The sequence below is a fragment of the Raphanus sativus genome, chromosome 6 (assembly GCF_000801105.2).
Source record: "Raphanus sativus cultivar WK10039 chromosome 6, ASM80110v3, whole genome shotgun sequence".
NCBI classification, from domain to species: Eukaryota; Viridiplantae; Streptophyta; class Magnoliopsida; order Brassicales; family Brassicaceae; genus Raphanus; species Raphanus sativus.
Window position 1 is genome coordinate 15,863,317 of NC_079516.1, and position 24,009 is coordinate 15,887,325.

A 24,009-nucleotide genomic window follows, 5' to 3' on the forward strand; every position below is an offset into this window, starting at 1 on the left:
CACAAAATTGTTAATCTATAATAAATCAATGAGGTAGCAGTTAAAAAAATAATAAATCAATGAGGTCAATGTTAAAAATTATTTTCTACATTTATTGTTTAAATATATTAAATTGGTTCTAAGGCTAAGATACGTATATGTTCAAAGTACCGAACACAAAATCTTAAGTTATTTTATTGTACTTAAATAGATGTTTTAAAATAAAATAAAATAAAATAAAAGCTCAACTATAGTTTTAATACTGATACGTAACTAATATATATAATTATTTTCTAAATTTATTGTTTAGTTACATTAAATTGGTTCTAAGGCTAAGATACGTATATGTTCAAAGTACGGCGAACACAAAATCTAGAGTTATTTTATTGTATTTAATAGATGTTTTAAAATAAAATAAAAGCTCAACTATAGTTTTAATACTGATATGTAACTAATATATATATACGTATTCAACAAAAGACATTATATAAAAAAACAGAATGAAATTAGATAATTTATACGAAAACAAAAAGAATTAAAATATATATACCAACATAATAAAAATAGAATACAACTTTATCAATAATCACAATAATCATATTAAAAAATTTAGTCCATTCCAACAAAAGTGATTTTGAGTTTCTTATAACAAAATAGTTCAATGGAAAAGAATGATGATTTTTTTTAAAAAAAATTACAAAAATAACATTCAACACATAATTAAAATAAAATCATTTAATCTAAAAATGTTAAAATAATATATCAGCAAATTTCCGCGCGAAGCGCGGACTTACCCTAGTTTAATATATAAAAATAAAATGATGACGAAAAAAATAAAAAAAGGTCGAAGAAGATACATAATATATGTTGCACAAGTTAATGTGATAATTACATATATAACTGCACAAACACTATTACTAAATATTCATCAGTTATTTTTATTTTTTAACTATTTAAAGTTAAAAGTTATTTTTTTATGTTTCTAGTTACTATTCAAATTTATGACATGTGTATACATAATTAATATATATATTACGATATATATATATATCTACGAAATCACGGACAACCACTTTGTTAGATTTGGATTTTGTTCGATGTCACAATTGGGATAATATGCCTATATATAGTGTTCGTTAACAGAAAACACACACTATTAAAACAAACTCTCTTAGTTGGAACAAGAGGTCTCGCGTGAGTATAGATCCCAGCAACACCGCTCGACCACACCAGACCTGCCCACTTAACCATTCAAATAGACAACAATTTCCCTCGATTCATGATCATCAAAAAGAGAAAGTTTACCAAAAGATCGAAATGGCTAGTGGAAGTGAGCGTGTGGTGGTGATAGGAGTCGATGATTCATCTCATAGCTACCACGCACTGGAGACAGCTCTCGATCTCTTCTTCACACCTTTCAAATCAAACCCACAATTCAAACTCGTCGTCATCCACGCAAGACTCACCGCAACTTCCGTCATCGGCTTTGCCGGACCAGGAACGGTCGATATAATACCGCTGGTGGAACAAGATTTAGACAAGACTGCTGAGTTGGTTAAGAAGAAGTGTACCGAAGTGTGCTCGGCCAAATCCGTTGAGATCACTTCGTTGGAGGCTATAGAAGGAGATCCTAGGAACATAATGGTGGAAGCAGCGGAGAGACACCATGCATCTGTTCTTGTTCTTGGGAGCCATGGTTATGGAGCTGTCAAGAGGGTGTTTTTGGGGAGCGTGAGTGACTATTTAGCTCATCATGCGCATTGTTCCGTCATGATCGTCAAGAAACCTAAGGCTAAACATGCTTCTAACGATAAACACTAACGAGAGAAAACAAGATATCTCTTCTGTTTTATATGTTATGTAATTTTTATTTCTTGAATAACTTTGTAACTTGTATCCTCTTCTTCCCTAACGTCAATGGGGTTAATGTATTTCTTCACTGGATTCACTAAATTTATTGTTTCTTGTTTGTCTAACTACTTTGCTTTGCTTCGCTTCAATTATATTAAATCTCTATTGATGACTTTACCGGTAAATAAATTGGTTCAAGAATGCAAAATGTTATCCTAACAATTTAAATACAGTTGTTGCTTCTAGATAGTTGCAACTTCAGGGATCATTTGAAGAGTAACATAACAAACTTCATTATCTTAGAGGGTGAAAAATAACAGTCTTTTTATATGTGCAGGTAAAACAGTTGAAAAGTTCTGATTCACAAAATATTTTTTGGAGATCTTTTTTTTTTTAAATAAAAAAAAATTGTATAGATTAGGGTTTACAACTTTAGTTTATTAAGTATACATTTAAATTTAACGTAATTTACAAATGAAAAGTTAGACATATAGATAGAGTTATTAAATTTATAAATTATACTACTTAAACAAAAAAAATTGATACAGAGCTGGGTGAAAATGAGAACAAAACAGCAAAATCCAAAACCTTTGAACGAACTGAACTAATTAATCAGAGCCTTACTGACTTATATTCTTCAAAGTTACGTTACTTGCACGTGCTAGTGTGGTCTGATACTTACAGAGTCAGGTACATCTACTGGATACGATTCAATGAAGTCTAACCACGTGTTGTCTGTGTCAGGCTCCACTTCTCTGATGCATCTCCACACCGCACTGTTACACTTAAACCCACTTCCAAAAGCAATCTGCAACACCTTATCTCCTTTTCTCACCCTCCGTTTTGCTTCAAGGTAAGAGAGTGCGTACCAAACGGACGAAGAAGAAGTATTCCCAAACCTATGAAGAGTCATCTTCGACGGCTCAATGTCTTCTTTCGTCAAGTTCAGATTCATCTCCATCGCTTGAATCACAGCTCTTCCTCCTGTATGAATACAGAAATGCTCAAACGCTTTCTTGAAGTTCGGTGTATAAGAAGAACTCGGCTTATAGATCTTGCGAAGAACGCGTTGCATCACATATCGCAATAGCTCCACGTAAGGTAACACCAAAGGGCCTAGCGAAGTTAGGTTCATCTTCAACACATCTCCAGCCACGCTGATTACATCTTTGGTTATCGACACTCCTTGCTTTAACTTAGAGTCTATGTCTTGGTATATACATCTGTAAGCTCGGTCATCTTTCGCTTTGTTTGTCCTGACAACATGCAAGAGCTCATACTTCGCGTTTCCTCTGTCTTGATCATTGCTAGACATCAACACTGCAGCTGCTCCCATTCTAAAGAGACAGTTCGTAAGAAGCATAGATCTGTCTTTACCGATGTACCAATGCGTGTTCAACGCTTCAGTGCTGACTATAAGAGCCAAGGAGCCTCGGTGAACCTTAAGCAAGTCGTTGGCTAAAGAGACCGATAGAATCCCAGCTGCACAGCCCATCCCTGACAGGCTAAAGCTCTTGATGTTGCTTCTCATGTGGAACTTGTTGATTACCATTGCACTAAGAGACGGCGTAGGTGCATGCAGGCTACAGTTTGTTATCAGTATGTCTATGCTTCTTGGGCTTAGTTTGTTTTTCTTGAGGAGATTCTCAACAGAGGTGAAGAGAGTGGTCATGGTTTCGGTTTGGACAGAGGTTAGACTTTTCTTGAGGGGTATTTCGGTCAGAGATGGAGGGATGCTGGTTTGGTTGCTTAGCCAGGACCTCTCAAGAACCCGGGCTTGGAAATCTATACTCTCTTGATCGATCTGGTTAGCTAAGTAGATGGTCTCGAGAAGAGTAGACATTGGGAGGCGGTTTGAGTCTGGGGCTCGGTAACAAGTGAAGTCAAGTAAGTAGACTTTGACTCTTATCCTAACTCTTTGGTAGATCAAATGCAATGCTAGTAAACTAACAAAGATCTCAAAGATATAACCACTTGAGCTGAGAAATGTTTTCAGCTCTGACATGGTCAAAGAGATTGGTGAAACTTTGTGTATGGTTTGGTTCATTTCGCTTTATTCTTTAAAGCTGCCCACTAAAGGGGTCTACATTAAGATATAGGAGAAAATGAAAATTATCATGTGGAAGTTGTTGGAGAGCGTTTCACTGCGTTAGGTAATGCTAAAATGTTCAACATTCTTTGTGTGTGATTTTGTAACAATTAGTCTCATCACGTCTTCTTGCTTGTCTGATAAGTTAGGTTCTAATCTAGGGTTGTGTCTTTAAGGTTTTAGGTTTAACCAGCCATGTATTGATTAGTCGTCTGAAAGATTTTACTACAAAATTTTGTGTAATTGATTTGAAGGTTGGCAATAACACAATAAGCCGTGCCTATCAAGTTTCTTATACATGGCGTCATGCAAGCAGCTACATCCACTAGCTTTTATCATCAAAGAAAAGGTAGATAAAATGGTCTAAAACACTCAAGTTCAACTACTACGGAGAGGAGAACATCATCCTAACATACCAATGGTATATAGTGAACGGGTTAATAAAAAGAATTCATTTGGCTATTATGTTAACAAAGTGCACATATATTTTATGGCACACATTAAGAAAAACAAAAACTTTAGAATTAATCTCAATTGAGTTGGAGTAATGGATGATTTTACGGAAAGTGCTTTGCAATATTGTGCAAGTTAGGCCAGAACACAGAAAAATGTCGTATGATAATTGGATAGTCAATAGATTAATAGTTTGAGCCTCCAAAATATCAACACAGTGTGCCCATGGAATCAAGGCCGGCCCAGAGGGCAAGCCACCCAAATAACGGATTAGGGCATCCAAATTAGTGGGACATATTTTTCTTAAAAAAAATAGTTGTATATATAAATAAATAAATCTTGTAGGTTTTCTTATTAAAATATAATTTACTAGGCATCTTTAGTTAGAATAAAATTTGTTAAAACTGTAGTTCTAATTTCTCTTGAATTTAGATTTGAACAATTCTAAAATTATGAAATTGTTTTGGATTTTTGTTTAATTTTTTAAAAAGTTGATAGATGCAAGTGAAGATATTTTGAGGGTATCATGTTTGAATCTAGAAGTTTCTTTAAGAAATGCTACGCTTTTATATATAATTGGTGATGATTTGTTTAAAGAACTAAAATTCTTCGATAATCAATGTCCAAAAAAGTTCGAAACACATTATTTTTTTATTGCATATTTTTGACCATTTCGATGTAGTCGCCACCAGCCGAAAGAAGTTTTTTGAAATTGATGCTAATAAATATTTATTTGCAATTTTCATTGTTACCAGAAAAAATAAATGAGTTAGTTATATTATCAATTAAAATGGTTATGGTTAAAAGACTTGACTATATGACTTAAAAGATGATTTTGTAAAAAAAAATGTAAATAAAATTATATTTCTAACAAAAGATATATATAATATCACTATTTTTATAAACATATTGTAGGTTTTGATTTTTAATAAATATTACACTATTTTTACGATTTTGTGATACTGATAAAATATGTACAAGGACATACTTTTAAATTTTGATTGGGGTAGTATTAAAAGTTGGTCCGGCACTGCATGGAATGGAACTCACGTGTCGAAGTGAACGGGTCTAAGAGACCCATACAGGTCATGCTTTTCAGGCGCTTGGCCGTCATTAATGACACAACAAGTTGGTTACGGCAATTACATACGTAGATTCTTTGGTTAGCTCTAGCAATAACTATGAAAGTGAAAGACATAACACATGAGCATGAAGACGAGAGGTATTAAATGGATGGGTTTGACTTATCATGAACAAGTGTTTACATAGATAGATCCACAACACAACACGACAGCTGGGTGGGCAAAACCATTAAATTATCTGGGGGGTAGAATGATCAAATCTATGGATTTATTTTGTAACTTAATATTTTGACTTGAATGCATTCATCTCCGTAGTATTAATCATTCATAGAGAGTGTCGACGAGTGGACCGTGATTCGTTCAGACAACGACTTCTACTGTTTGGTCTCTCTGTTTTTGTCTGTTACGTATCATATATAATAAATGTTTCTTTTTAAATAAAATATCTATGTTATAGAATGATTAATACTACGAAGATGAATGTAACTAACTCAAAATAAGAAACTTTAGATTATGTGATTAACTTTGGCAATAACTATGAAAGTGAAAAAACGAAACTCACAACGCCACACACGAGCATGAAGTCGTCGAGGTATTAAATGGATGGGTTTGACCCATCTTGAACAGTGTTTATATAGACCCAATGTGTTATTGTCACACAACATGATTAAATTAGATGGGTCGGCAAAAGCAAGGGGTAGAATGATCAAAATCGATGGACTTCAACTACTTTAGTTTTGTTATTTTGAGTTGATTACATTCATATTCGTAGTGTTTAATCATTCTAGAGAGTGTCGACTAGATGACCGTGATTCGTTCAGACAACGACTTTTACTGTTTGGTTACTCTGTTTTTGTCTGTTACAGACTATCAGATATAGTAAATGTTTTCAGTACATTTTGTTATGTAAACAATTTACGTTTGTTATTTGTTAAAGAGCCAAACGCAAACGTAAATCCTTACTGCTTTACAAGTAGATCATATTTAAATTATTCTAATCTTATTTTCATGCAAGTATGTAGCGATTCCTAGGCTTTAAAACGATGAATAGAGTTAAGAACATGCCTAGTATATTGAGATCTTGATCTCTTGGATAATCCTACTAAATTGATAGAGTGACACATGATCATCTTTTTAATAATCAGTATTATATGCATAGTTTTGTTCTTTGGAAATGTATAAGTCCACATGGAAAAATACAAAAAGAAAACAGAGTAAATGAGTAGGAGGCCCCTTTTCCCCTGTCTCTTTGGCTTTGCAGAATCATTCATATCATCATATGTAGTTTCATCTCATGGACCCCTTTATGTCCTCTTCTGCACGTTGTATACTAACAAAATCTTCTGTTCTTTATGTCGTTGATCCAAGAAACCAAGTTTGCACTGTTTTGATTTATAGTAGAATTTGATGATCACTATCATCAGTGATGTATGTAACAGTACAACCGTTGTTATCGCAATCATAATGCATGTGCCTTTTGATTCACTCATTTAACACAAAACTCAGGGTTAAAAAGCCAATCAATCCCCTTAAATCCTCCTCATTGACTGGCTTTTCCAGTTAGGTTTTTGTTACTAATTTAATTAAGAAACACATCATAAATCACAAATAAAGCAAGACAGACGGTCCTTTTAAGTAGATTCGAGAGACAAAAATAAGGATAAAAATATAATGCAACCAAGAGAAAAAGACAAATAAACAGAGAAGAAAGTTGCCCAAGTATCCTAAGTCCCTCTCCCTTTATTAGACAAAATATTGATAATTAACATAGAAGAGTAGTGTGACATTACAGTACTTTTCCAATCATGTTTTTGTTACTAGTTTTACTGAAGTCTTGTAAGAAACACATCATAATCAGAACATAAAGCAAGACAGATGGTCCTTCTAATAAGTAGAGATTATAGACACAAATTAAGGATTAAAATATAATGTAACCAATAGAAAAAAGACAAACAAACAGAAGAAAGTAGCCCAAGTATCCTAAGTTCATCTCTCCTTATTAGACAACAGTTGATAATTAACATAGAAGAGTAGTGTGACATTACAATACTAAGATGATGAAACTAGCTTTTAATTATTTTTATTGTTTAAGATTCTAAAAAGACACTTATTGCAGAGTCTTTTAACTCAGCTACTGACGGACAACAACGATGGAATTGCATCCAAGTTTGGAGCTGTGTTCTTGCTTGTAGAATCTGAAATTGTGCGACCTCTTTTACCAGATGATGAATAACTGAAAGCAGCTCTCATTGGACTAGCAAAAGCCCATCCCCAGCTCCTGTTCCTTCCACCATGACCTTGATGATGATGTTGTTCAGCTGATGACGATGATGATGACACCCATGATGATGATGACGAGGAAGTTGAAGATGGAGTCATTATCATAAACCCACCAAAGATCCCACCACATCTCACAATCTCCCTCACACCAACATTACTACTAGCTTTAGCTTTGTTGTTGTTACCTTCTCTCTGTGACTCAACTCTCCTCAAAGTACAATCTCCAAACCCATGTGTGATCCTCTCAAAGAACTCACCAGAGAAGCTTCTGCTTCCACACCCGACAGATCTGGATCTCGACACTCTCCTCTCGCTCGGTGCTGTTGTTGCTGTAACTACATCTTCCTCCACAATCACATCAATGCCGTTTCTGTTACTACTCCCACCTCCGTTAACTCTCTTTGACCCCGAAGAAGATCCGACAGTCGTGGTCTCTGTTTCCGACAAAGTGTTTTCAGCATGTTTTGAACGAAAGTTTCTGACTTTCTTACCGCTGCTATGGTGTTTGTGAGAGTGGAGATGTAGAAACGACCAAAACCCGTTCCTCTTCCTCGGGGTGAGATCAGAACCACCGTACGACGTCGTTGACTGGCTTCTCTTGTAGACGATACTCGCCGTGGAAGCTGTCAGCATCTTCTTCTTCTTGTTCGCTAGCAAAAACGGAAGCTTGCTCTTGTTGTTGTCTGTGGCGTTTCTGGCTCCGGAGACTGAAAGCGAGAGACTTGCGGTGGAGGCGGTTGTGGCGGTGGAGCTACGTACGGAGTCAGATCTGAAGGAAGGGGAGGAAGTGGAGGAAGAGGAAGAGAGGAGTTTGGGGAGAGGGAAAGAGGAAGCGACGAGGTTTCCGAGCTTTTCTTGGAGGCAGAGAGGACAGATCCCACCTGGGTTCTTTGTGAAGGGATGGTTTGTGCATTGCATCCCATCGCTCATGTCTTCTTGATTCTTCGCTTCCACCATTGGTGTACCAGACAGACCTTTGGTTCTTTAGTTTCTCTCTGTTTTTTTTTTGAGTGGATGAAGTTTCTCTGTTTCTGTGTGTAAGAGATTCAAGGAATCTAGAAGTAATCAGCTTCCAGGTTTTTTTGTTCTCTTCTTTTGAGAGAGAGAGAGAGATTGCTTGAAAAGGGAGTAGATGAAGAAGTATGGTTGGAGTATGAGACTGGAGAGAAGAGAGGGGTCGAGTTCCCAGGTGCACGTGGTTTACTGACTTCTTCGTGTCCTCTCTCCTATCTAATCTAGTAATCTATCATATAGCCCTCTCTCTCTCTCTCTCTCTCTCTCTCTCTCTCTCTCTCTCTCTCTCTCTCTCTCTCTCTCTCTCTCTCTCTCTCCTCTCTCTCTCTCTCTCTCTCTCTCTCTCTCTCTTATTTTGATATATTTTATTTTGTTTGTAAGAAAATATCACATTTAAAATGTAACTAAAAAAGGCTTATGATCAATTATCCACGGTGGCATAACCATTTCTAAAATGCGTAAAGCCATACACCTCCGATGCTTTTTAAAGCCGTTGGATCGGATTTAGAGGAGGCTCCATATGCACGTACATCGTTCAGCTATTTTGTTTTGTCTTTATTCTACAGAAAAAGGACAGAGGGAGAGACTCGAGGGTAAAAAGATGGGAAAGATGTTACGCCACCTTGAGAGCACACTACCTACGAACTACTTGTATTTTCTAATTTTATTTGATTGAGATACATCGATTGACTACATGGCTATTATATACTTTTTAGTTCATACCATATAGTTATATACAATTGATTGTAATTGTTTTTTTTTTATTCAGATTGTAATTGTATATTAACGAGTGTATTATGGTACAATGGTAAAATAGAGAAGCTACACGTAATAGTGTAATGCGATATAGAGACCGAGATGGATTAAAAATAATTTAGCTGTCTACTACATTAATGGCTAACTTTCTTGCATGGACAGGCTCGCAAAAGCCTGAACTCGCTCGTCCATTCACCACCGCCACTCTCCATCTGTTTATTTAATACTTTCACAGTTGTCAAAAAGAAAGAAAAAAACAGTTCTTAACATGATTTTATTACTTGTTAGATAGTCCTCATTGGCACGTACCATCATCATCCACCATATTCTTGATGATCAGTGTTTTTTTCTTTGAAAAATTCTTGATGATCAGTGTTTCTACAAAAAAAAAGTTATTGGGTTGAAGATGTGCTTGTTTCGATACATGTATTGTTGAATCCTAAATCCGGTAACAAGAGATTTAAGACTAACAAAGATGTAATGAGATTAGTTTAGGGGCAAAGGTTTTGTTTAATGAAGTGTTTAGTGCAAAAGCCGAATTGAGATACAAAAACAAAGAACACGTCGTCTTAAAAGATTAATGTTGAATTCTCTCTGCTTTATCTCTCTATTCTCTCTCACTTCCTCCTATTATTCAATACTCCTCTCTACTTATACTTGATCAAGTGAGTCCCTTGTTCTACGGTGGTTGTGTGTCAGGTGGTTGGTTCGGCTTTCATCATTTTCCTATTGCTTGCTGTAGAGTTCATGTCTAAGTTCGGCGGTTGGTGCAGGCTACTCGCTGTAACATCCCAGTCGCTCCACTGCTGTCTCCCGTGAGAGTCTGGACCGTGTCTTAGTCTCGGTGTGGCTGATCGTCCGAAAAGACCAGCTAAGCATCTATTGACAGTGTCCCAAGATAATCTAAAACACTGATTGGAATTAGTCAGCAGCTGAATGCAAGAATTACTGCGTGTCTCACGAGTCTTTTTTAACGTGGACTTTTGTTTGGACTGTTTTTTCTTGACTCTCAATTCGCGAATGGGCCGGAGGCCCACCCTCCAACATGTATTTTGCAGAAAAAAAATTACATACTTAGTAAACGTTACGGATTACTTAATTTTAATGAAATTTTGAAATTTAAACAAAGCATACGTTGTTTAATCCTTCGAGTTTAGTCATGAATTTTATTTCGTAGATTTTAGTAAACTTTTTAAAAAAAAATTATGTTAAAATACAAAATATAAATTCGTTATAATTTTTAAAAACAATTAAAACACAATAGTAACATTTTCGGTGACAATTCTGATTCTTTAGGCTTTTGGGCCCATAGAAAGAAAGGCCCAGATAATTTTTTTCCCGCGTAAAGGCAAATGAAAAACCTAAAAACTATCTTCCCTCAGAAGATTCGAAAACCTCGACCCATCCCGCCGGTGGGAAAAAAAAGAAAAAGAAAATGACCGTCGCCGCCGAAGAACCGTCACACCATCCTCAGAAGCCTCTCACCGATAACGACATCATCCGTCTAGCCCAGTACCACCACTGCCAAACCAGCCTCTCCCTCCCTCCCTACCTCCTCTCTCCCACCTCACACGATCCCCTCCTCTCCTACCTCAAATCCCGCTCGTCTCTACCTTCCCCGTCGAAGCCTGTCTCCGAGTACGCGATCGCTCTCCTCTCGCTAATCTCCCTGTCCCCGACCGCTCCGTCGCTCTCCTCCCTCCTCGCATCTCTCCTCGTCGCCTACGCTCGGATCTTCCCCGAAATCCCGAGCGATTCGGATTCCCTCAAGACGATTCAGCTCTTCGGAGCTCTGATTCGGTACTTGCACGTCGAGGAGATCAAATCCGTAGTCGATTCGATCTTATCCGGTGTGTCTAGGGTTGTAACCGTCGATGACGCTCAGCTGTTTGATCTATTGCCTGTGTGCTTTGATTTATTGCGTAATCCTATAGAAGCTAAGGCTAGTGAGATAGATTACGTTGATTCCGCGGTTGATCGTGTTCTTAGCTGTGAATGGGAGAAAGGATTTCTGACTAAGATTGTATCTCTTGCTAAGGAGTTTCAGTTTCTTGATAAGGGGAGAAAGAGCGAGTTGCTGGAGAAAGTGTTTTTAGGTGTTAAGTTTGTAGACTTGCAGGACTTGCCTTCACTTGTGTATCAGTTGCTTGTTCTCGCTTCGAAAGGTTTTTGCAAGAGGGAGGTGATCGGAGGAGTTGTTTGCTTTTTTGGGTCTAGATCCGAGAGTAGAGTGGCGTCTGTGCTTAGGCAGATCGAGGGGACTGTTCTTCTTCATGTGAATTTCGCGGTGAAGCAGGATCCTTCACTGGGGCAGGAGGTTGTGGCGTTGGTCAAGTCTGATCTCAGGGCTTTTAATCATTTTACGGTCGCGGTTCTTTTTTCGGTTGCTAGGGTTAGAAAGTTCGGTGAGAACTCGTTGGGGGTGTTGAGGACGGCTTTGCTTAGTGCGTACAACGATTACAGACTCTCCAAGTAAGGAGTAGCAAATTTTCGCTGTACTTGTTTTGGATTTTCATGCGATTTTGTTTCCTCGAACTGGTATTTCTCTGCACCCATTTAGGTGAACTCCACTTTGCTTTATATTCCTGTGACTATAAAAAACAATTCCATTCACCTTTTGGTAAAAACAAGTTCAAAGAACTCATTTAATGGCTTCTCAATCAGAATGAAAAATGTATTCTCTTACTTACGTGTTAGGCTGTAGGAAACACTTCTGTGACGTTTGACTATGTAGGATACAGTTTACCCATTTTGTTTGCCGATGATATACAGAGATTGCAAGTGGCTACCTGATGAGCTGAAGGAAGAGAGTTTACTGCATGCCAAATTGGTTGAAAAATCTTTGCTAAGAGCGGTATTTTCCTCTACTTGCTTCTTATTTTAAAAAACTTTTGAGCTTTTAGTCCTGTATATCATACCAGAATTTAAGAAAATATTTTCTTATATTTTATTAGGTTAGTGAGTGCAAATATGGGAGGGAGCATGTGTTTCCGAGTGTTATTCAGTTTGGCTTTATGTTGCTAGAATCTGTTGAAGAAGGTAGATCCAACGAGTTTAGTGGTTCCAGTGGCGTACTGGGTATTGAGAAGCTTAGCATTCAGATTCTGGGAACCCTATTTGAAGTCCATGATATGACAAGAAACGAGGTTTATAAACTGTTTAATTACTGATGCCTAATTATTCTTAATGCTTTTAAGTCTGACATTCAAACTTTTAAGCTAGTTTTTTTCTTTTTTGCATTTTCACTTCACAAAACTTAGTTAAGTGACATTCGTATTTTGCAGATAATTGAGCAATGCAAGTTTCGCATTCTTTCTTTGAAATGCGCAAAGAGCAAACCAATATTAAGGTCAGTAACGCTTAATTGGATATTGTTGTCAACCATTTTTACATGTGCTGAGAAGGTTGAGATTGTAGGTTGTTAGGGTATCTTGTCCAGAGATATTCACTTATCATGTTGGAATATGTCCATCATCTCAAAGAATTATTGGATTATTTCACTTTCATGGAGGGAAATATCAGCTGTTTTCTCGTGTCTGCTGTTATCCCGCTCATCAAATTCAGCCGTGATCTGCAGGTAAAATATACGTGTTGCACATTCTCTTTTGTTCTACTTTCTTCTGCACATCTGTTTCTGCTTGGAGTGTTTGAGTAATGAAACTTAAAATACTCGTCTATTTGTATTCACTTTTCTGATCTATGAAATTTGGAAAAATAGATGAGCTTTCCCGCCAAGACCTTGGATTAAATTTATGATGATGCAGGATTATACCATCTTGGTGATCCGAAAGGCTATGTTTAGACGGGAAGATACAGTTCGTGTATCAGCGACAAAGGTAATAATTGAACTTATACTTGCCGAGAAACAAGCTAAGAAAGACAGCTCATTTACTCTCCAAGACTCATCAAGCCAAGCCAGTTCTAGTCAGCACACTGAAGTGAGCTGCACTGTGAGGGGAAACCTCTTTACTGAACTGAATGGGTTGCTTCAAAGATGTCTTTACCAACAGGTGTCTTTTCCGTCCTTGATCATGGAAAATTTATTTCAAAAATTTGTAGATCGTCTTAGAGCTCTTTCGTTCCTATATCCAGGCAAAGGTGAAAGAAGTAGTTTATGATGGGCTTGTAAAGTTAGTCCTGATTGATCCATCAAGTGGAGTACATGTATTGGACTTTCTTATGCCTCACTTTCTTCGTTTCTTCAGACAGGTACAGCCAATTGCTACATCCTCTCTCCACACTGATAATGGCTTTTCCGTCTGGCTTGTTAGAATAAAAAAAGGTTGCTATATTTTTGAACTTCTCTGGGCCCTTGAATTTATTTTTACAAGAATGAGCTGTGCCAAAAATTTCAAACGTTTTGTTGATAGACACATTTTCATGCATGCCTTGACAACTTATGATTATGCTGGCAGGACATAGATTTTCAGCTTGGAATCACTTCATGCATTAAAGTAGAAGGTGCCAAATTTATTATTGAAGAGCCCTTGGAAAGGCTTCTCTTTTGTATCTCTTGGATTTTACTCCTCCAGCCGCACAGTAGCTCTGATCGGCCTTCTGATATCGCCTGGCCATGTTTTGGTTTCTCACTTACTCAAGAAAATGAGGTAATGGGACAGCACAACTGGTCTTATGTTACCTAATAATTCGTAATTGTCAATATAATTATGTTTGTTACATTTAAATTCCCAATGAGAGCAGCAGGCAGGAAGAAATGTATCGCATGAAGTGTACTCTAGTACTTTGCTGAAGGTCCGAAACTTTCTACTAGGCAAAAAATTAGGAGGTACGTGACAAATGATCGTTGTTGAAAAATCATTGGCTATTCTTTTCATTTTGATCTGCTTAGGCTACCTGAACACGTTGATCTGCTTTTACTTTTGTTTCATTCATGTCTGGCTCATATAGGTTGCGTTACTTTGACACTCTCTAGTTTCAGAAACGAAATAAAAGCTGGAGATAGTTACTTTAATTTTTTTCTGGTTATTTTAATCACTTGAGCTGCTGATGATCTTGTTTGCATTTTACAGATATTGTTGGGCTGTCTCAGGACACAGTTTCCGCATCTCTAGAAGAAGATAAAAGAAAATCCTATTGTCTGATTATTTTGGGGATCGTTCAAGTGCTGCTAAATTATATAATAACGGATCTAGATAAACAGCCAGAAGGGAAGAAAGTTGAAATTGAGAAAGATATTTTTGATTTGGTTGATCTTTATGAATCACTGGAAAATGAGGTGGGGAAATCGAAACAAGGCAATATTGGCAAGAGAGTACGATTCAGCTCTCGTAATAAATCTGATGACACTGATGTGGGATTCGCAAGCATCAATGAAGAGCGAGAACAAGTTCCCTTTTTGGCTACTTCAAGTATCCACCAGCTATTTCTAATCGCCTTCAAACTCCATAGCAGCAAATCCACTGGTAATCTTTCAGGTTTGCAGGATCACAGCCAGTCATCATCAGCCAAGACAGAAAAGTCAATTTCTACAGTTTTCTCTTTTACCTTGCAAGTTTGTGTTGGACACATAAGATCATCTCTTCGCATGAAGGAGGGAAATCCACTTAAACCGTTGGTCTATGGTGACATGACAGTTCTGGGCTCTCCACTGCTAAAAGTAATTTACCTGCTAGGACCACCTTTACTAACCGGACAAGCGAGTAAGGAGAAGAAAGGAAGGAAAGATGCTGAAGGAAGAAAACACTGTCTACATCTGGCCTTGCTTAGTTTGAAAGAGCTGCTCAGTATATATTCAAGTGGATCTGTCTTGACTGGCTTGCTTGAGGATTTGATAGCAGTGCCTGCATCCGAAGATGCTATTTTAGAAGAGTGCTGCGAAGCTTCAAATATTGAAGATCCACTTGTAAAGAACATCGAAATTTTCATTGAAAAAGTCATGAAGCCCATTATCACAGACCTTATCGCCCAAAACTCTAACGATGTAGAGGTAAATTCCTTCAACTTCAAAATAAAATGACTTCAGTTTCTCTTGAGCACATTTTTTACGCACTGGAAGCTAATATTATAATATTCACTTGCGCTGTTCAGATTCTATGTGACATAATGTTGATGCTTGGGAACACTCTACCTGACAAATTCAAACAACTGCATGGATCATGGGCTCATCAGATCTTCAGAAGCTGCGAAACATCTAACACCACCGTTGCAAAGAGCATTTTAAAACTCGCCATCTCTTTTACCACATCTCCTGGTGATCTATGCATAGCCGTGGAAGTGGCTAAGGAGTTGCAAAACGTCATCGGTTTAGACAAATCCGATACTTCGCAGGTGTCTGAATCATACACGATCATAAACCAGTCAACAAGTGCTTCAATAACTTCTTGCATATTGCAATTAGTTGATTCAGCAATAGGTGACATGGATTGGGGCACAAAGAAGCTAAAGAATTTGTATGTGGCCTCTCAGAAGAACATCCATGTCAACCGTGATGATGAGAGTACATTTGTGCTGGCTCTCGAAGAAGCTCTTTACGCAATGGCTGAGTCAACAGTCAGGATACTCTCTTCCTTTGTTTTGATGAACCTCAAAGGTGAGAAATTTTGCCTTATCTGCTTCTCACTAACTCTGACTTAGCTTGTTAATGAACACGTGCGTTCATGATCTGCAGACTCACAAGCAGCACAGTTTCTAAGACTGGCAGTTAAGTTTTACAAACAATTAGCACAGATTGTGAAACAGAGGATTGCTCCTAAGGGTTGCAAGCAAACTCTTCCCAGCCTTAAGTTTCAAAAACTCGTGGAACTAACTTGCAAGAGTCTAACGGCTCCTTTGTATCCCTTTTTAGCTGAATTGCAAAAGGTAAACGACTGATTGTTTCTTCGTTATTGATGTATGAAAATGATCCGAAGTCTTAAAGTGTGGCCTTCTTCCAAAATTGCAGGAACAACAGGAAAGTATGAGTTCCAATTCCAAGGGTATAATCAACAAGATCAAACAGGAGAACAAATGCATCCCTGATTTGATATTCCAGATTGAAGACTATGAAAGATACCTTATCCAGCTAAGCAAAGTTACTAAACTCAATTTGTTGAGGCATGCCAAGCGCAGCACTGCCAGAGACTTCAAAATAATTGAAGATACAGAAGCTCCTTCAGGAGGCCAAGATGAAGAAAACCAAGCAGAGACAGAGAGACAGAACAACAATATTGGGGGTAATGAGGATGGTTTGGGAGAAGAGTCAGAAGATGATTCAGAGAAAGTCGTGTCCCCTCGTGATGCTAGTTTGGGATCATCACGGGACTTAGATGCTGATACAGCGATAGCAGCAGAAGAGAACGATGAAGAAGAAGAAGAAAAAGAAGAAGGAGATGAAGAAGAAGAAGAAGAAGGAGATGAAGAAGAAGAAGGAAGTGGTTTTAGTCGATCTAAGAAGATAGCAAAGAAGAGTTTGGTCGTGGAAGATTCCGATGAAGATTCTGTAACGTTTTAGGTTCATGTTTGTAAATAAAACATGCAAGCGCAGAGACGGTTAGTTATTAGCTCCTAGGTTTCCGTTTAAACTAGCGCAAGCCTTGGTGTTTTATGGCTACTAGTGTGCAGTGCATGTCGTTTATTTTTGTATTAAACTTGTAAAACTAGGAATCGGTTTTAAAATGGGTTCCTCCACGAGCCCTCTTAAACCGCAAAAAGCAAATCAAACGGTTGATATTGCGCAAATGACACGTGATTTAATCCCTCCACCGATCAAATGGTTAAACACAGTACAGTAGCAGTTGGCGCCTTCTTCCTCAACCGTCACCGCCTCTCTCTCAACAATGGCGATCAAAGTCGCTTCTCTCTTGACTCTCTTCTTACTCACTCCATCCTTGAGCGTAGATGAATCTTCCCTCCCGAAATTTTCTTTCAGTTGGTCGGATGATAAGAACAAGTTTAAATCTGGAGAAGTCGCTGTAATCTCGATCAAAGTTCTTGGAAACTTCGAAGCCAATGGGAATGCTTCGTTAGGACAGGGAGCGTTTAAGCCTACACTTACTGTCAACGGCAAAACTGGGAACAGTACGTACATCTCTGGTGTTTCGCTGGATCTTGGTGATGATGTTAACACGTGGAAGATTTATTTTACTCCCATCATGGTTGGGGTTTTCAACATCGTGATAGACGACGAACTCTTCAAAGTCCTGGATTCGTCGTTACATTTTGATGTTGAACCAGGTTCGGTTTCTTGAATTAAGTTTCACCAACCATGTTACATGATTAATATTTTGGATTGTAATATTATTAATTAATTATTTTTGCTCTATCTGGGTACTTATGATGTTACTCATGCTGTTCTGCTTCTGATTAGTATTGTGTTTACTTGTTTGTGTAGGATTAATGCACCCATCTGTCTGTGCTGTTTCATGGATGGGTCTAAACAACGTGTTTGAAGCTGGGATGAATGCATCGATCTTGATTCTTCCAATGGATGCATTCGGAAACAACATTTCATTTTCTGGAAAGGAAATGGATCTGCAAGGGTTTTCCTTGTCTCTTCTCGATGAAAACGGTTCGTTCGCTACCATTTTCAATACAACGCACATCAGGTGGATGGAGTCTGGTTATATTTCCATCGAGTTTGTTCTTGTCACCGCTGGAAAATTCTCACTGCTCGTGGAGAAAGAAAGCCAAACCCTGAATGGTGTTCCTCTACCTCTCGAGGTTAACTCAGGTGTGTTATTGAGTCTTGTTCCATATACCTTTTAGTTCCTTAAATAATTTAGTAAGAATTTTAGTTAAATTTAGGGGCCTATGTTTATATATATGTATTTTCATACTTGTTTATTTTTGAGCAGGGCCTCTGGATGTTTCCAACTGCGTGAGCATATGGAAGTCAGAGCTGAACACATGGCAGATATTTTCCAAAATGGAGATTCTGTTACACCAGAGAGATCGGTTTGGAAACCTTGTTTCTGGATTCTACGAGTTTGATGCTGATGTGGTGGGGAAAGAGACTGGTTTGTCCATACCGGTAGCAGATTTCCAGTTTAAGTATGTGGATCCAGGGATACAGTTGATGTCTTTCACCTTGTCCGAGCCAGGAAACTTCTTTCTCACTCTTTCTGACATGGAGCACAATAAAAGCATCTCTAGTATGCCATATGAGTATACAGTCTATATAAGTCAGTGTTTTGCCAAAACATTTCTCCATGGTATATCAGCTTTGGTACATGTTACTTCCCTCTCATTTCTTTTTCTTGGCAGGTTATTGTGATGGATCAAGAAGTATTGTGAATGGTTCAGGGCTCAATGCTTCTGTTGCTGGAGAGTCTCTTAGCTTCTCTATATACTTAAAAGATGCTTATGGTTATCCCTCATCAGTCCAAGTGAATATACTTCAGGTTCGAATCATCCATGAGGTTGATTCCTCGGATGTTTTGCCAACCATCAAGCCAAGAGAGACCCTCAATGGTACCAAAGTATTGTATGAGAAACATGGCATAGAAGTAAGAAGTTTTATTTGCATTATGTGCTTGTACATAACTCCATTAAACCTGATGACTTAAGGAGGTTTCTTTCTTACACAGGCTTCTGGTAACCTACTCACTCAGGCGAGTATCTTTGACGTATCTTATACCCCAAAACAGAGTGGAGTTTATAAGATATTTATATCCTCTGGAAACATAGTTCTCAATGGAGGCCAACCTTTCATCAAAAAAGTAAAACCAGGTATGATCAGGATCCATTGCTAGACACTTCTTGTTTTGTGATCAGCACAATCTCTTCTTTTTCTTAGGTGAAGTTAATGTGGCAGCAAGTAGTGTGACGCAATTCAATGCAAAAGCGCCAAAGGAAATCAAGAACAATATTGTGGTCTTACTAGTGGACGTTTTCAACAATCCTGTGCCTTCACAGCCATCTCGGTTAAAGCTTGAGATCACTTCAGCTAACACATCAAGTTTCACTACATGGAAGTTTGTTGATAACACTGATGGGACGTATACTGGTAGCTATCTAGCCATGGATGTTGGCACTTACCGAATGTGTGTATCCTTTGGCGATCAACACATCCAACCTTGCCCCTTTGACGTCAATGTGTACAGCAGTAAGTCCTTTACTTAACATTTACATCTTTCATATGTCTTTGAGATTCTCTCCCATGACTACTTAGGTGGATACTTCCCAAAGGCCTACGATGATGCAATCAACGTGTGGGAAGATGAGTCCATCTCTTTCTATCCTCTGGAAAACGACTACTTTGCTGGTGACAATGCCAGCATTGTTGGTTTTTCACAAGTGAGCATCTCTTCTATGTTTTCTTTTTCAGATAGTGTTACAATCTCTGTCTTTTGACTTAGACTGTTGCTGTCCGGATGTTATTAGCCAGTTCATGGTTCTCTTCTTAGAGATGGGAACCTTCTTAGATACACACCGATCAAGGACTTCTCCGGGAACGACTCATTTCTCTATACAATAGTCGATATCAACGGAGACTTAGGCATAGCTACAGTTTACATCATCATCCTCACTGCTCCTCCTCAGTTTGTATCCTTTTCTGGAGGATTGCAAGCAACTGAAGATCTAATTAGTCCTAGATCAGGGCAAGTATTCTTCATTCTTTGTCTTTAATCCCCACTTCAGGTATTGTAATCTTATTATTATTACAGTGGCTTCTCTGGTCTGGAGATAAGCTACTCAGACAAGCTGGAGAACATTTCAGTAACGGTACAAGCACTTTCAGGATTGGTCATTCTGTGTCCAATGCTGATGCAGTTTAGGCTGCCTGGTAGTGGAAGACTCTCAGTTAGAAACGGTGGTGAAGATGGAAGGCTTTTGATCTTAGAAGGGCAAATAGGAGTTATCAATCCTGCACTTCACTCAATACAATATCTAGGGTATATATATGGAATCATAGATAGTCTTTGCTTGCATCACAAGAAAGTTTTAAACTTCTTCCTAATTTGAACTTTGTTTGTTTTCTTTGGCCTCAGGAACGAGAATTTTGCTGGTGTTGATTCTCTTCGGCTTACTACAAGGAATAAGAATGGGATTAATCAACTGGATGTTCCTGTGTTTGTTGAACCTGTCAATGATCCACCGTTCATTAATGTACCTAACTATATAATGCTCGAGAGTAATGGGACAGAGTCTCTTATCTTTCACAAGGAAACAGACAGGTTCAACTTCTCAGTTGGAGATCCAGATCTTGCTGGTTTCCCTGGTAATGTTATAACAAACACAACTTCACTCTTGATCACTTTAAGACCGGCCAGATATCTTTAGGAATTATAGGCAATTTAGTAAACATTTTTATAATATAAATAATATATATATATATATTTCTTTTTTTACAAATTGGAGGTTCATGTTTATGTAAATTAATTTAAAAGTTGTGGGGAATCGAATTTTTCACTTGCCTTACCTTGACTGATGAGAGTAAAAAATGTCTTGTCAGGTGGTGAATCTAATTTCTTAGTAACGTTCTCCGTTGAGGTTACTGATGGGTCTCTGCGGACAAACTTACCGTCTGAGCTTATAAACTCAACAGAGCTAAAGTTCAAAAACATATTCAGGTGGCAGCCAATTCAGACATACGCTGCTATTTCTAAACACGTGAATGTTAAAGCTAGTGGGATCAGGTTTCGTGGAACAATAAAGCAATGTAACGACCTGATGGAACATCTTCTCCATCACGTAAAAAGTCAATCATCTGTCTTTCAGTTTGAATGTTTCTTGGTTTCTTAATATCTTTATTGTATGTAGGGAGGAGAAAACGGGGCTATCTTGACCTTGAAAATGAGTGATACGGGGAACTACGGTTGCTTTCTTGATTGCACTGAGAGAATTTCACTGCCTCTACACGCGGAGGCTCGTGTAAACCTTATTAGAAAGAGACCCTTAAGTTCCCTTGCAGCTCACGGTACGTGTATGAATGACTTAAGAGTGGTTTTGAACTTTTGATTAGGTTTGGTTTACTTGGTTTAAATACCTGTTGTATCACTTGGTCGCAGTTCTAGGATCTGTGATTGTGGTGGAGTCTCTTGTGGTATTCTCTCTCGCTAGTTTGCTTCTGTTCTTCACATGCAAATGCGCATTTCTTCTCGTACACGAGAGAAGAAGCGAACATAGTGTTCACATGGATCCGCAGAAACTAACGGTGGTAACTAAAAGACTCATCTCTCTCTTGTGTTTTCTTACAAGCCAGTTGTGTCCAAACATAAACACAAGCTATGTCTCTCTTCTGGTTCAGGACAATGCTGAATTGTTAAATAAAAATGTTTCAACAAGAACGATTACTCGTTTCCTGGAGAGTATCTGGAATCGCAATGCACCAAATAGGTACCCCGTTTAACTGTGTATAAATTATATACAAATAATATACATGTATGTATTCTTTTTTTTTTTGATCAAAACATGTATGTATTCATGTGTTCATTTGGTGGTACAGGCAAGTCGGCGAAACTTCAGCCAAGCAGAACAAGGAGTTGCCAGAGATTAACATTGTTCCGTTTGAGGTAGAGGCTAAAAGTTAGATGATGATTACATACAATCAAGTACTTTATAAATAAAATCTCATGAAAAGGTGCAAAGTATATGCATAAACAAGAAAGCCATATATAAACTCTGTCATCATGATTTTAAGTTTATTCTAACATCTCCCTTTTTTTTGTAAGCAGTTATCAACACAAAACATTCCATTGTAAAGTTCCTTTAACCAAACATGGCTTTTTTTTTCTTCATGCTTTTGTTGTTATGTTCCTTTCTTATTTGATATTTTACCTATTTGGTTAGCTACCAAATTTAACATAGATAAGAAAAGTTGATAACCTGTGTCTTTTTTTTTAAAGTTCTATTTTAATACAATAGATATACTCCCTCTGTTTTTTAAAGATACATATTCTAAACTTTTCACATATATTAAAAAATCACATTAAAAATGCATTGATTTTTGTGAATAACAATTTTCCATAATCTTTAACCAATTAAAATCTAATAAACACAATTAATTTTTTTGAAATTAACAGATTTTCATTAAATAATACATTGAAAAGTAAAAAATGTATCTTTTTAACACAATTTTTTTTCCTAGAACATGGATCTTTAAAAAACAGAGGGAGTAATATACAGAGGCGTGCCTATAGTGTATCGAAAAAAACATTCGACTCAAGATCCTGATTAGTATTAGTTTATTTTAGACCCCAAAATTTAAAATAATTTCTAATCTACTAGTTTAAACTTATTTTAAAAACCATTTTCACTGGAGTTTCACTAATTCATCTTCTGAATTCATCTATTTTTTATAATAATTATAGAATTTTTTATAGTAAATTTTTTTTTTTTTTACAATTTTAGATTTGTGTATTTTGTGAAGATGACATATCGTTTTAGAAAATTATGTGTATTATAGTTGTAAATAAGTTTTTTCTTAAAACTTGTCTTAGGTCCCTAAAATCCTTCAAAACTACTCTATGTCAAATATCAAAACTGTAAATTACGACGTACTTAAAGTAAAAACTAATAGGGGGCCTATAGGCGTTCTCCTAAATTTTAGAGTTTTTTTTATAAATCAAAATAACTCACACAATACATCCCCAAATATATCGAATTAAATATTTTCTTTTTCTTCCATCCCCGTGATCATTTTTTCCTAAAAAGATAATACTCTCTGCAAATTGACGTCTATATCACGTGACCAAGTAAAGAGGACCGGACATAGAAGAGGCACTGATCCTCTGCTGCCTCTCCATGCTAAGCTCCCGTAGACTCAGATACGGAACCACTGGCGTCACCGTCGTCAACGAAAGAGGTCTTATCGCCCGGTACGGCGTGCTCGAACCGCTCAAGCTCTCCGTCACGTAAACCGGACCAGACATCGAAGAAGCAGCCCGAAAACTCCTAGCCCTCGCCACGTGGACGTCGAACTCAACGTCTCCCTCGCCGCCGCCGCGTCTTCGCCACTTCCGCCAGTTAAAGAAGAGCAAAGCGTTTTTCCAGAGCCAACGGTGCTTCTTCTTGTCCTTCTTGTGGAGAGCGGTGCGTATCAGGTCGTCCTTGGAGATAGGTTTCTGGAGCTTGAACTGATGGACACTGTCGATGGATGACATGGACAAGGTTTCTTTCTTGTGCTTCCTCGCTTCTTCCAAGACCTTATAACATGCCCGACAGATTAAAACAACTTGAATTTGAAATCAGAGAATCAAGAAGGAAGAAGAAGAAGAAAAGAACCTGGAAGTAGTCGATTTGGGGATCGAAACCATAGTCACTAAAAATCGGGGAAGTGTGCGAAGCCATGTCTTCTTGCGTGAATAGCTTTTAGGGGTTCGAGAGAGAAAATAGCTTTTTGCTTTGATTCAATGTTTTTCTTTCACTATCTTCTTGTCTCTTTCCACCTTCTTATTCGGTTATTATTACATCCCTAGTTACTTTCCAACTTTACATAACTTTACTAGTGTTTTGTAGTATGACTATTTTCTTATTACATGATCTTTATATATAAAAAAGAAACTTAAAATGGTTTCTTATATTTTTGTGTTTTTGTTTTGAGTATCTCAACATTTAATAGTACCA

The 24,009-nt window shown here is 37.5% G+C and overlaps 6 protein-coding genes across 6 annotated transcripts; 3 read left to right on the top strand and 3 right to left on the bottom strand.

The window, feature by feature from the left end:
- The first annotated feature begins 1,259 nt into the window (after positions 1-1,259).
- Positions 1,260-1,951, top strand: LOC108810803 (universal stress protein A-like protein). Its single transcript, XM_018582882.1, has one exon. The coding sequence runs from the start codon at positions 1,297-1,299 to the stop codon at positions 1,798-1,800; it is 504 nt and encodes a 167-aa protein (XP_018438384.1). The 5' UTR covers positions 1,260-1,296; the 3' UTR covers positions 1,801-1,951.
- Positions 1,952-2,240: 289 nt separating this feature from the next.
- LOC108810683 (probable 3-ketoacyl-CoA synthase 21) lies at positions 2,241-3,904 on the bottom strand. Its single transcript, XM_018582780.2, has one exon. The coding sequence runs from the start codon at positions 3,875-3,877 to the stop codon at positions 2,492-2,494; it is 1,386 nt and encodes a 461-aa protein (XP_018438282.1). The 5' UTR covers positions 3,878-3,904; the 3' UTR covers positions 2,241-2,491.
- A 3,461-nt stretch (positions 3,905-7,365) lies between these two features.
- On the bottom strand, positions 7,366-9,008 carry LOC108806184 (uncharacterized). Its single transcript, XM_018578227.2, has one exon. It carries the CDS (start codon positions 8,689-8,691, stop codon positions 7,582-7,584), a length of 1,110 nt encoding a protein of 369 aa, XP_018433729.1. The 5' UTR covers positions 8,692-9,008; the 3' UTR covers positions 7,366-7,581.
- Positions 9,009-10,897: 1,889 nt separating this feature from the next.
- Positions 10,898-17,118, top strand: LOC108806195 (uncharacterized). The gene is made up of 13 exons (XM_018578243.2): positions 10,898-11,976; positions 12,277-12,358; positions 12,459-12,650; positions 12,789-12,853; positions 12,922-13,081; positions 13,269-13,514; positions 13,597-13,713; positions 13,920-14,111; positions 14,206-14,290; positions 14,535-15,451; positions 15,553-16,054; positions 16,133-16,323; positions 16,406-17,118. The coding sequence occupies exons 1-13, from the start codon at positions 10,940-10,942 to the stop codon at positions 16,952-16,954; spliced, it is 4,335 nt and encodes a 1,444-aa protein (XP_018433745.1). The 5' UTR covers positions 10,898-10,939; the 3' UTR covers positions 16,955-17,118.
- Positions 17,119-17,192: 74 nt separating this feature from the next.
- LOC108810507 (protein GAMETE EXPRESSED 2) lies at positions 17,193-22,155 on the top strand. Its single transcript, XM_056989496.1, has 15 exons — positions 17,193-17,676; positions 17,834-18,172; positions 18,297-18,623; positions 18,706-18,947; positions 19,029-19,170; positions 19,238-19,546; positions 19,613-19,737; positions 19,825-20,042; positions 20,109-20,336; positions 20,433-20,662; positions 20,897-21,135; positions 21,205-21,361; positions 21,453-21,601; positions 21,692-21,780; positions 21,890-22,155. The coding sequence occupies exons 1-15, from the start codon at positions 17,280-17,282 to the stop codon at positions 21,972-21,974; spliced, it is 3,276 nt and encodes a 1,091-aa protein (XP_056845476.1). The 5' UTR covers positions 17,193-17,279; the 3' UTR covers positions 21,975-22,155.
- Positions 22,156-22,944: 789 nt separating this feature from the next.
- Positions 22,945-23,916, bottom strand: LOC108809523 (uncharacterized). Its single transcript, XM_018581662.2, has 2 exons — positions 23,668-23,916; positions 22,945-23,588 (listed from the first exon to the last, which is right to left on the bottom strand). Exons 1-2 carry the CDS (start codon positions 23,731-23,733, stop codon positions 23,127-23,129), a joined length of 528 nt encoding a protein of 175 aa, XP_018437164.1. The 5' UTR covers positions 23,734-23,916; the 3' UTR covers positions 22,945-23,126.
- Between the last annotated feature and the right edge of the window lie 93 nt (positions 23,917-24,009).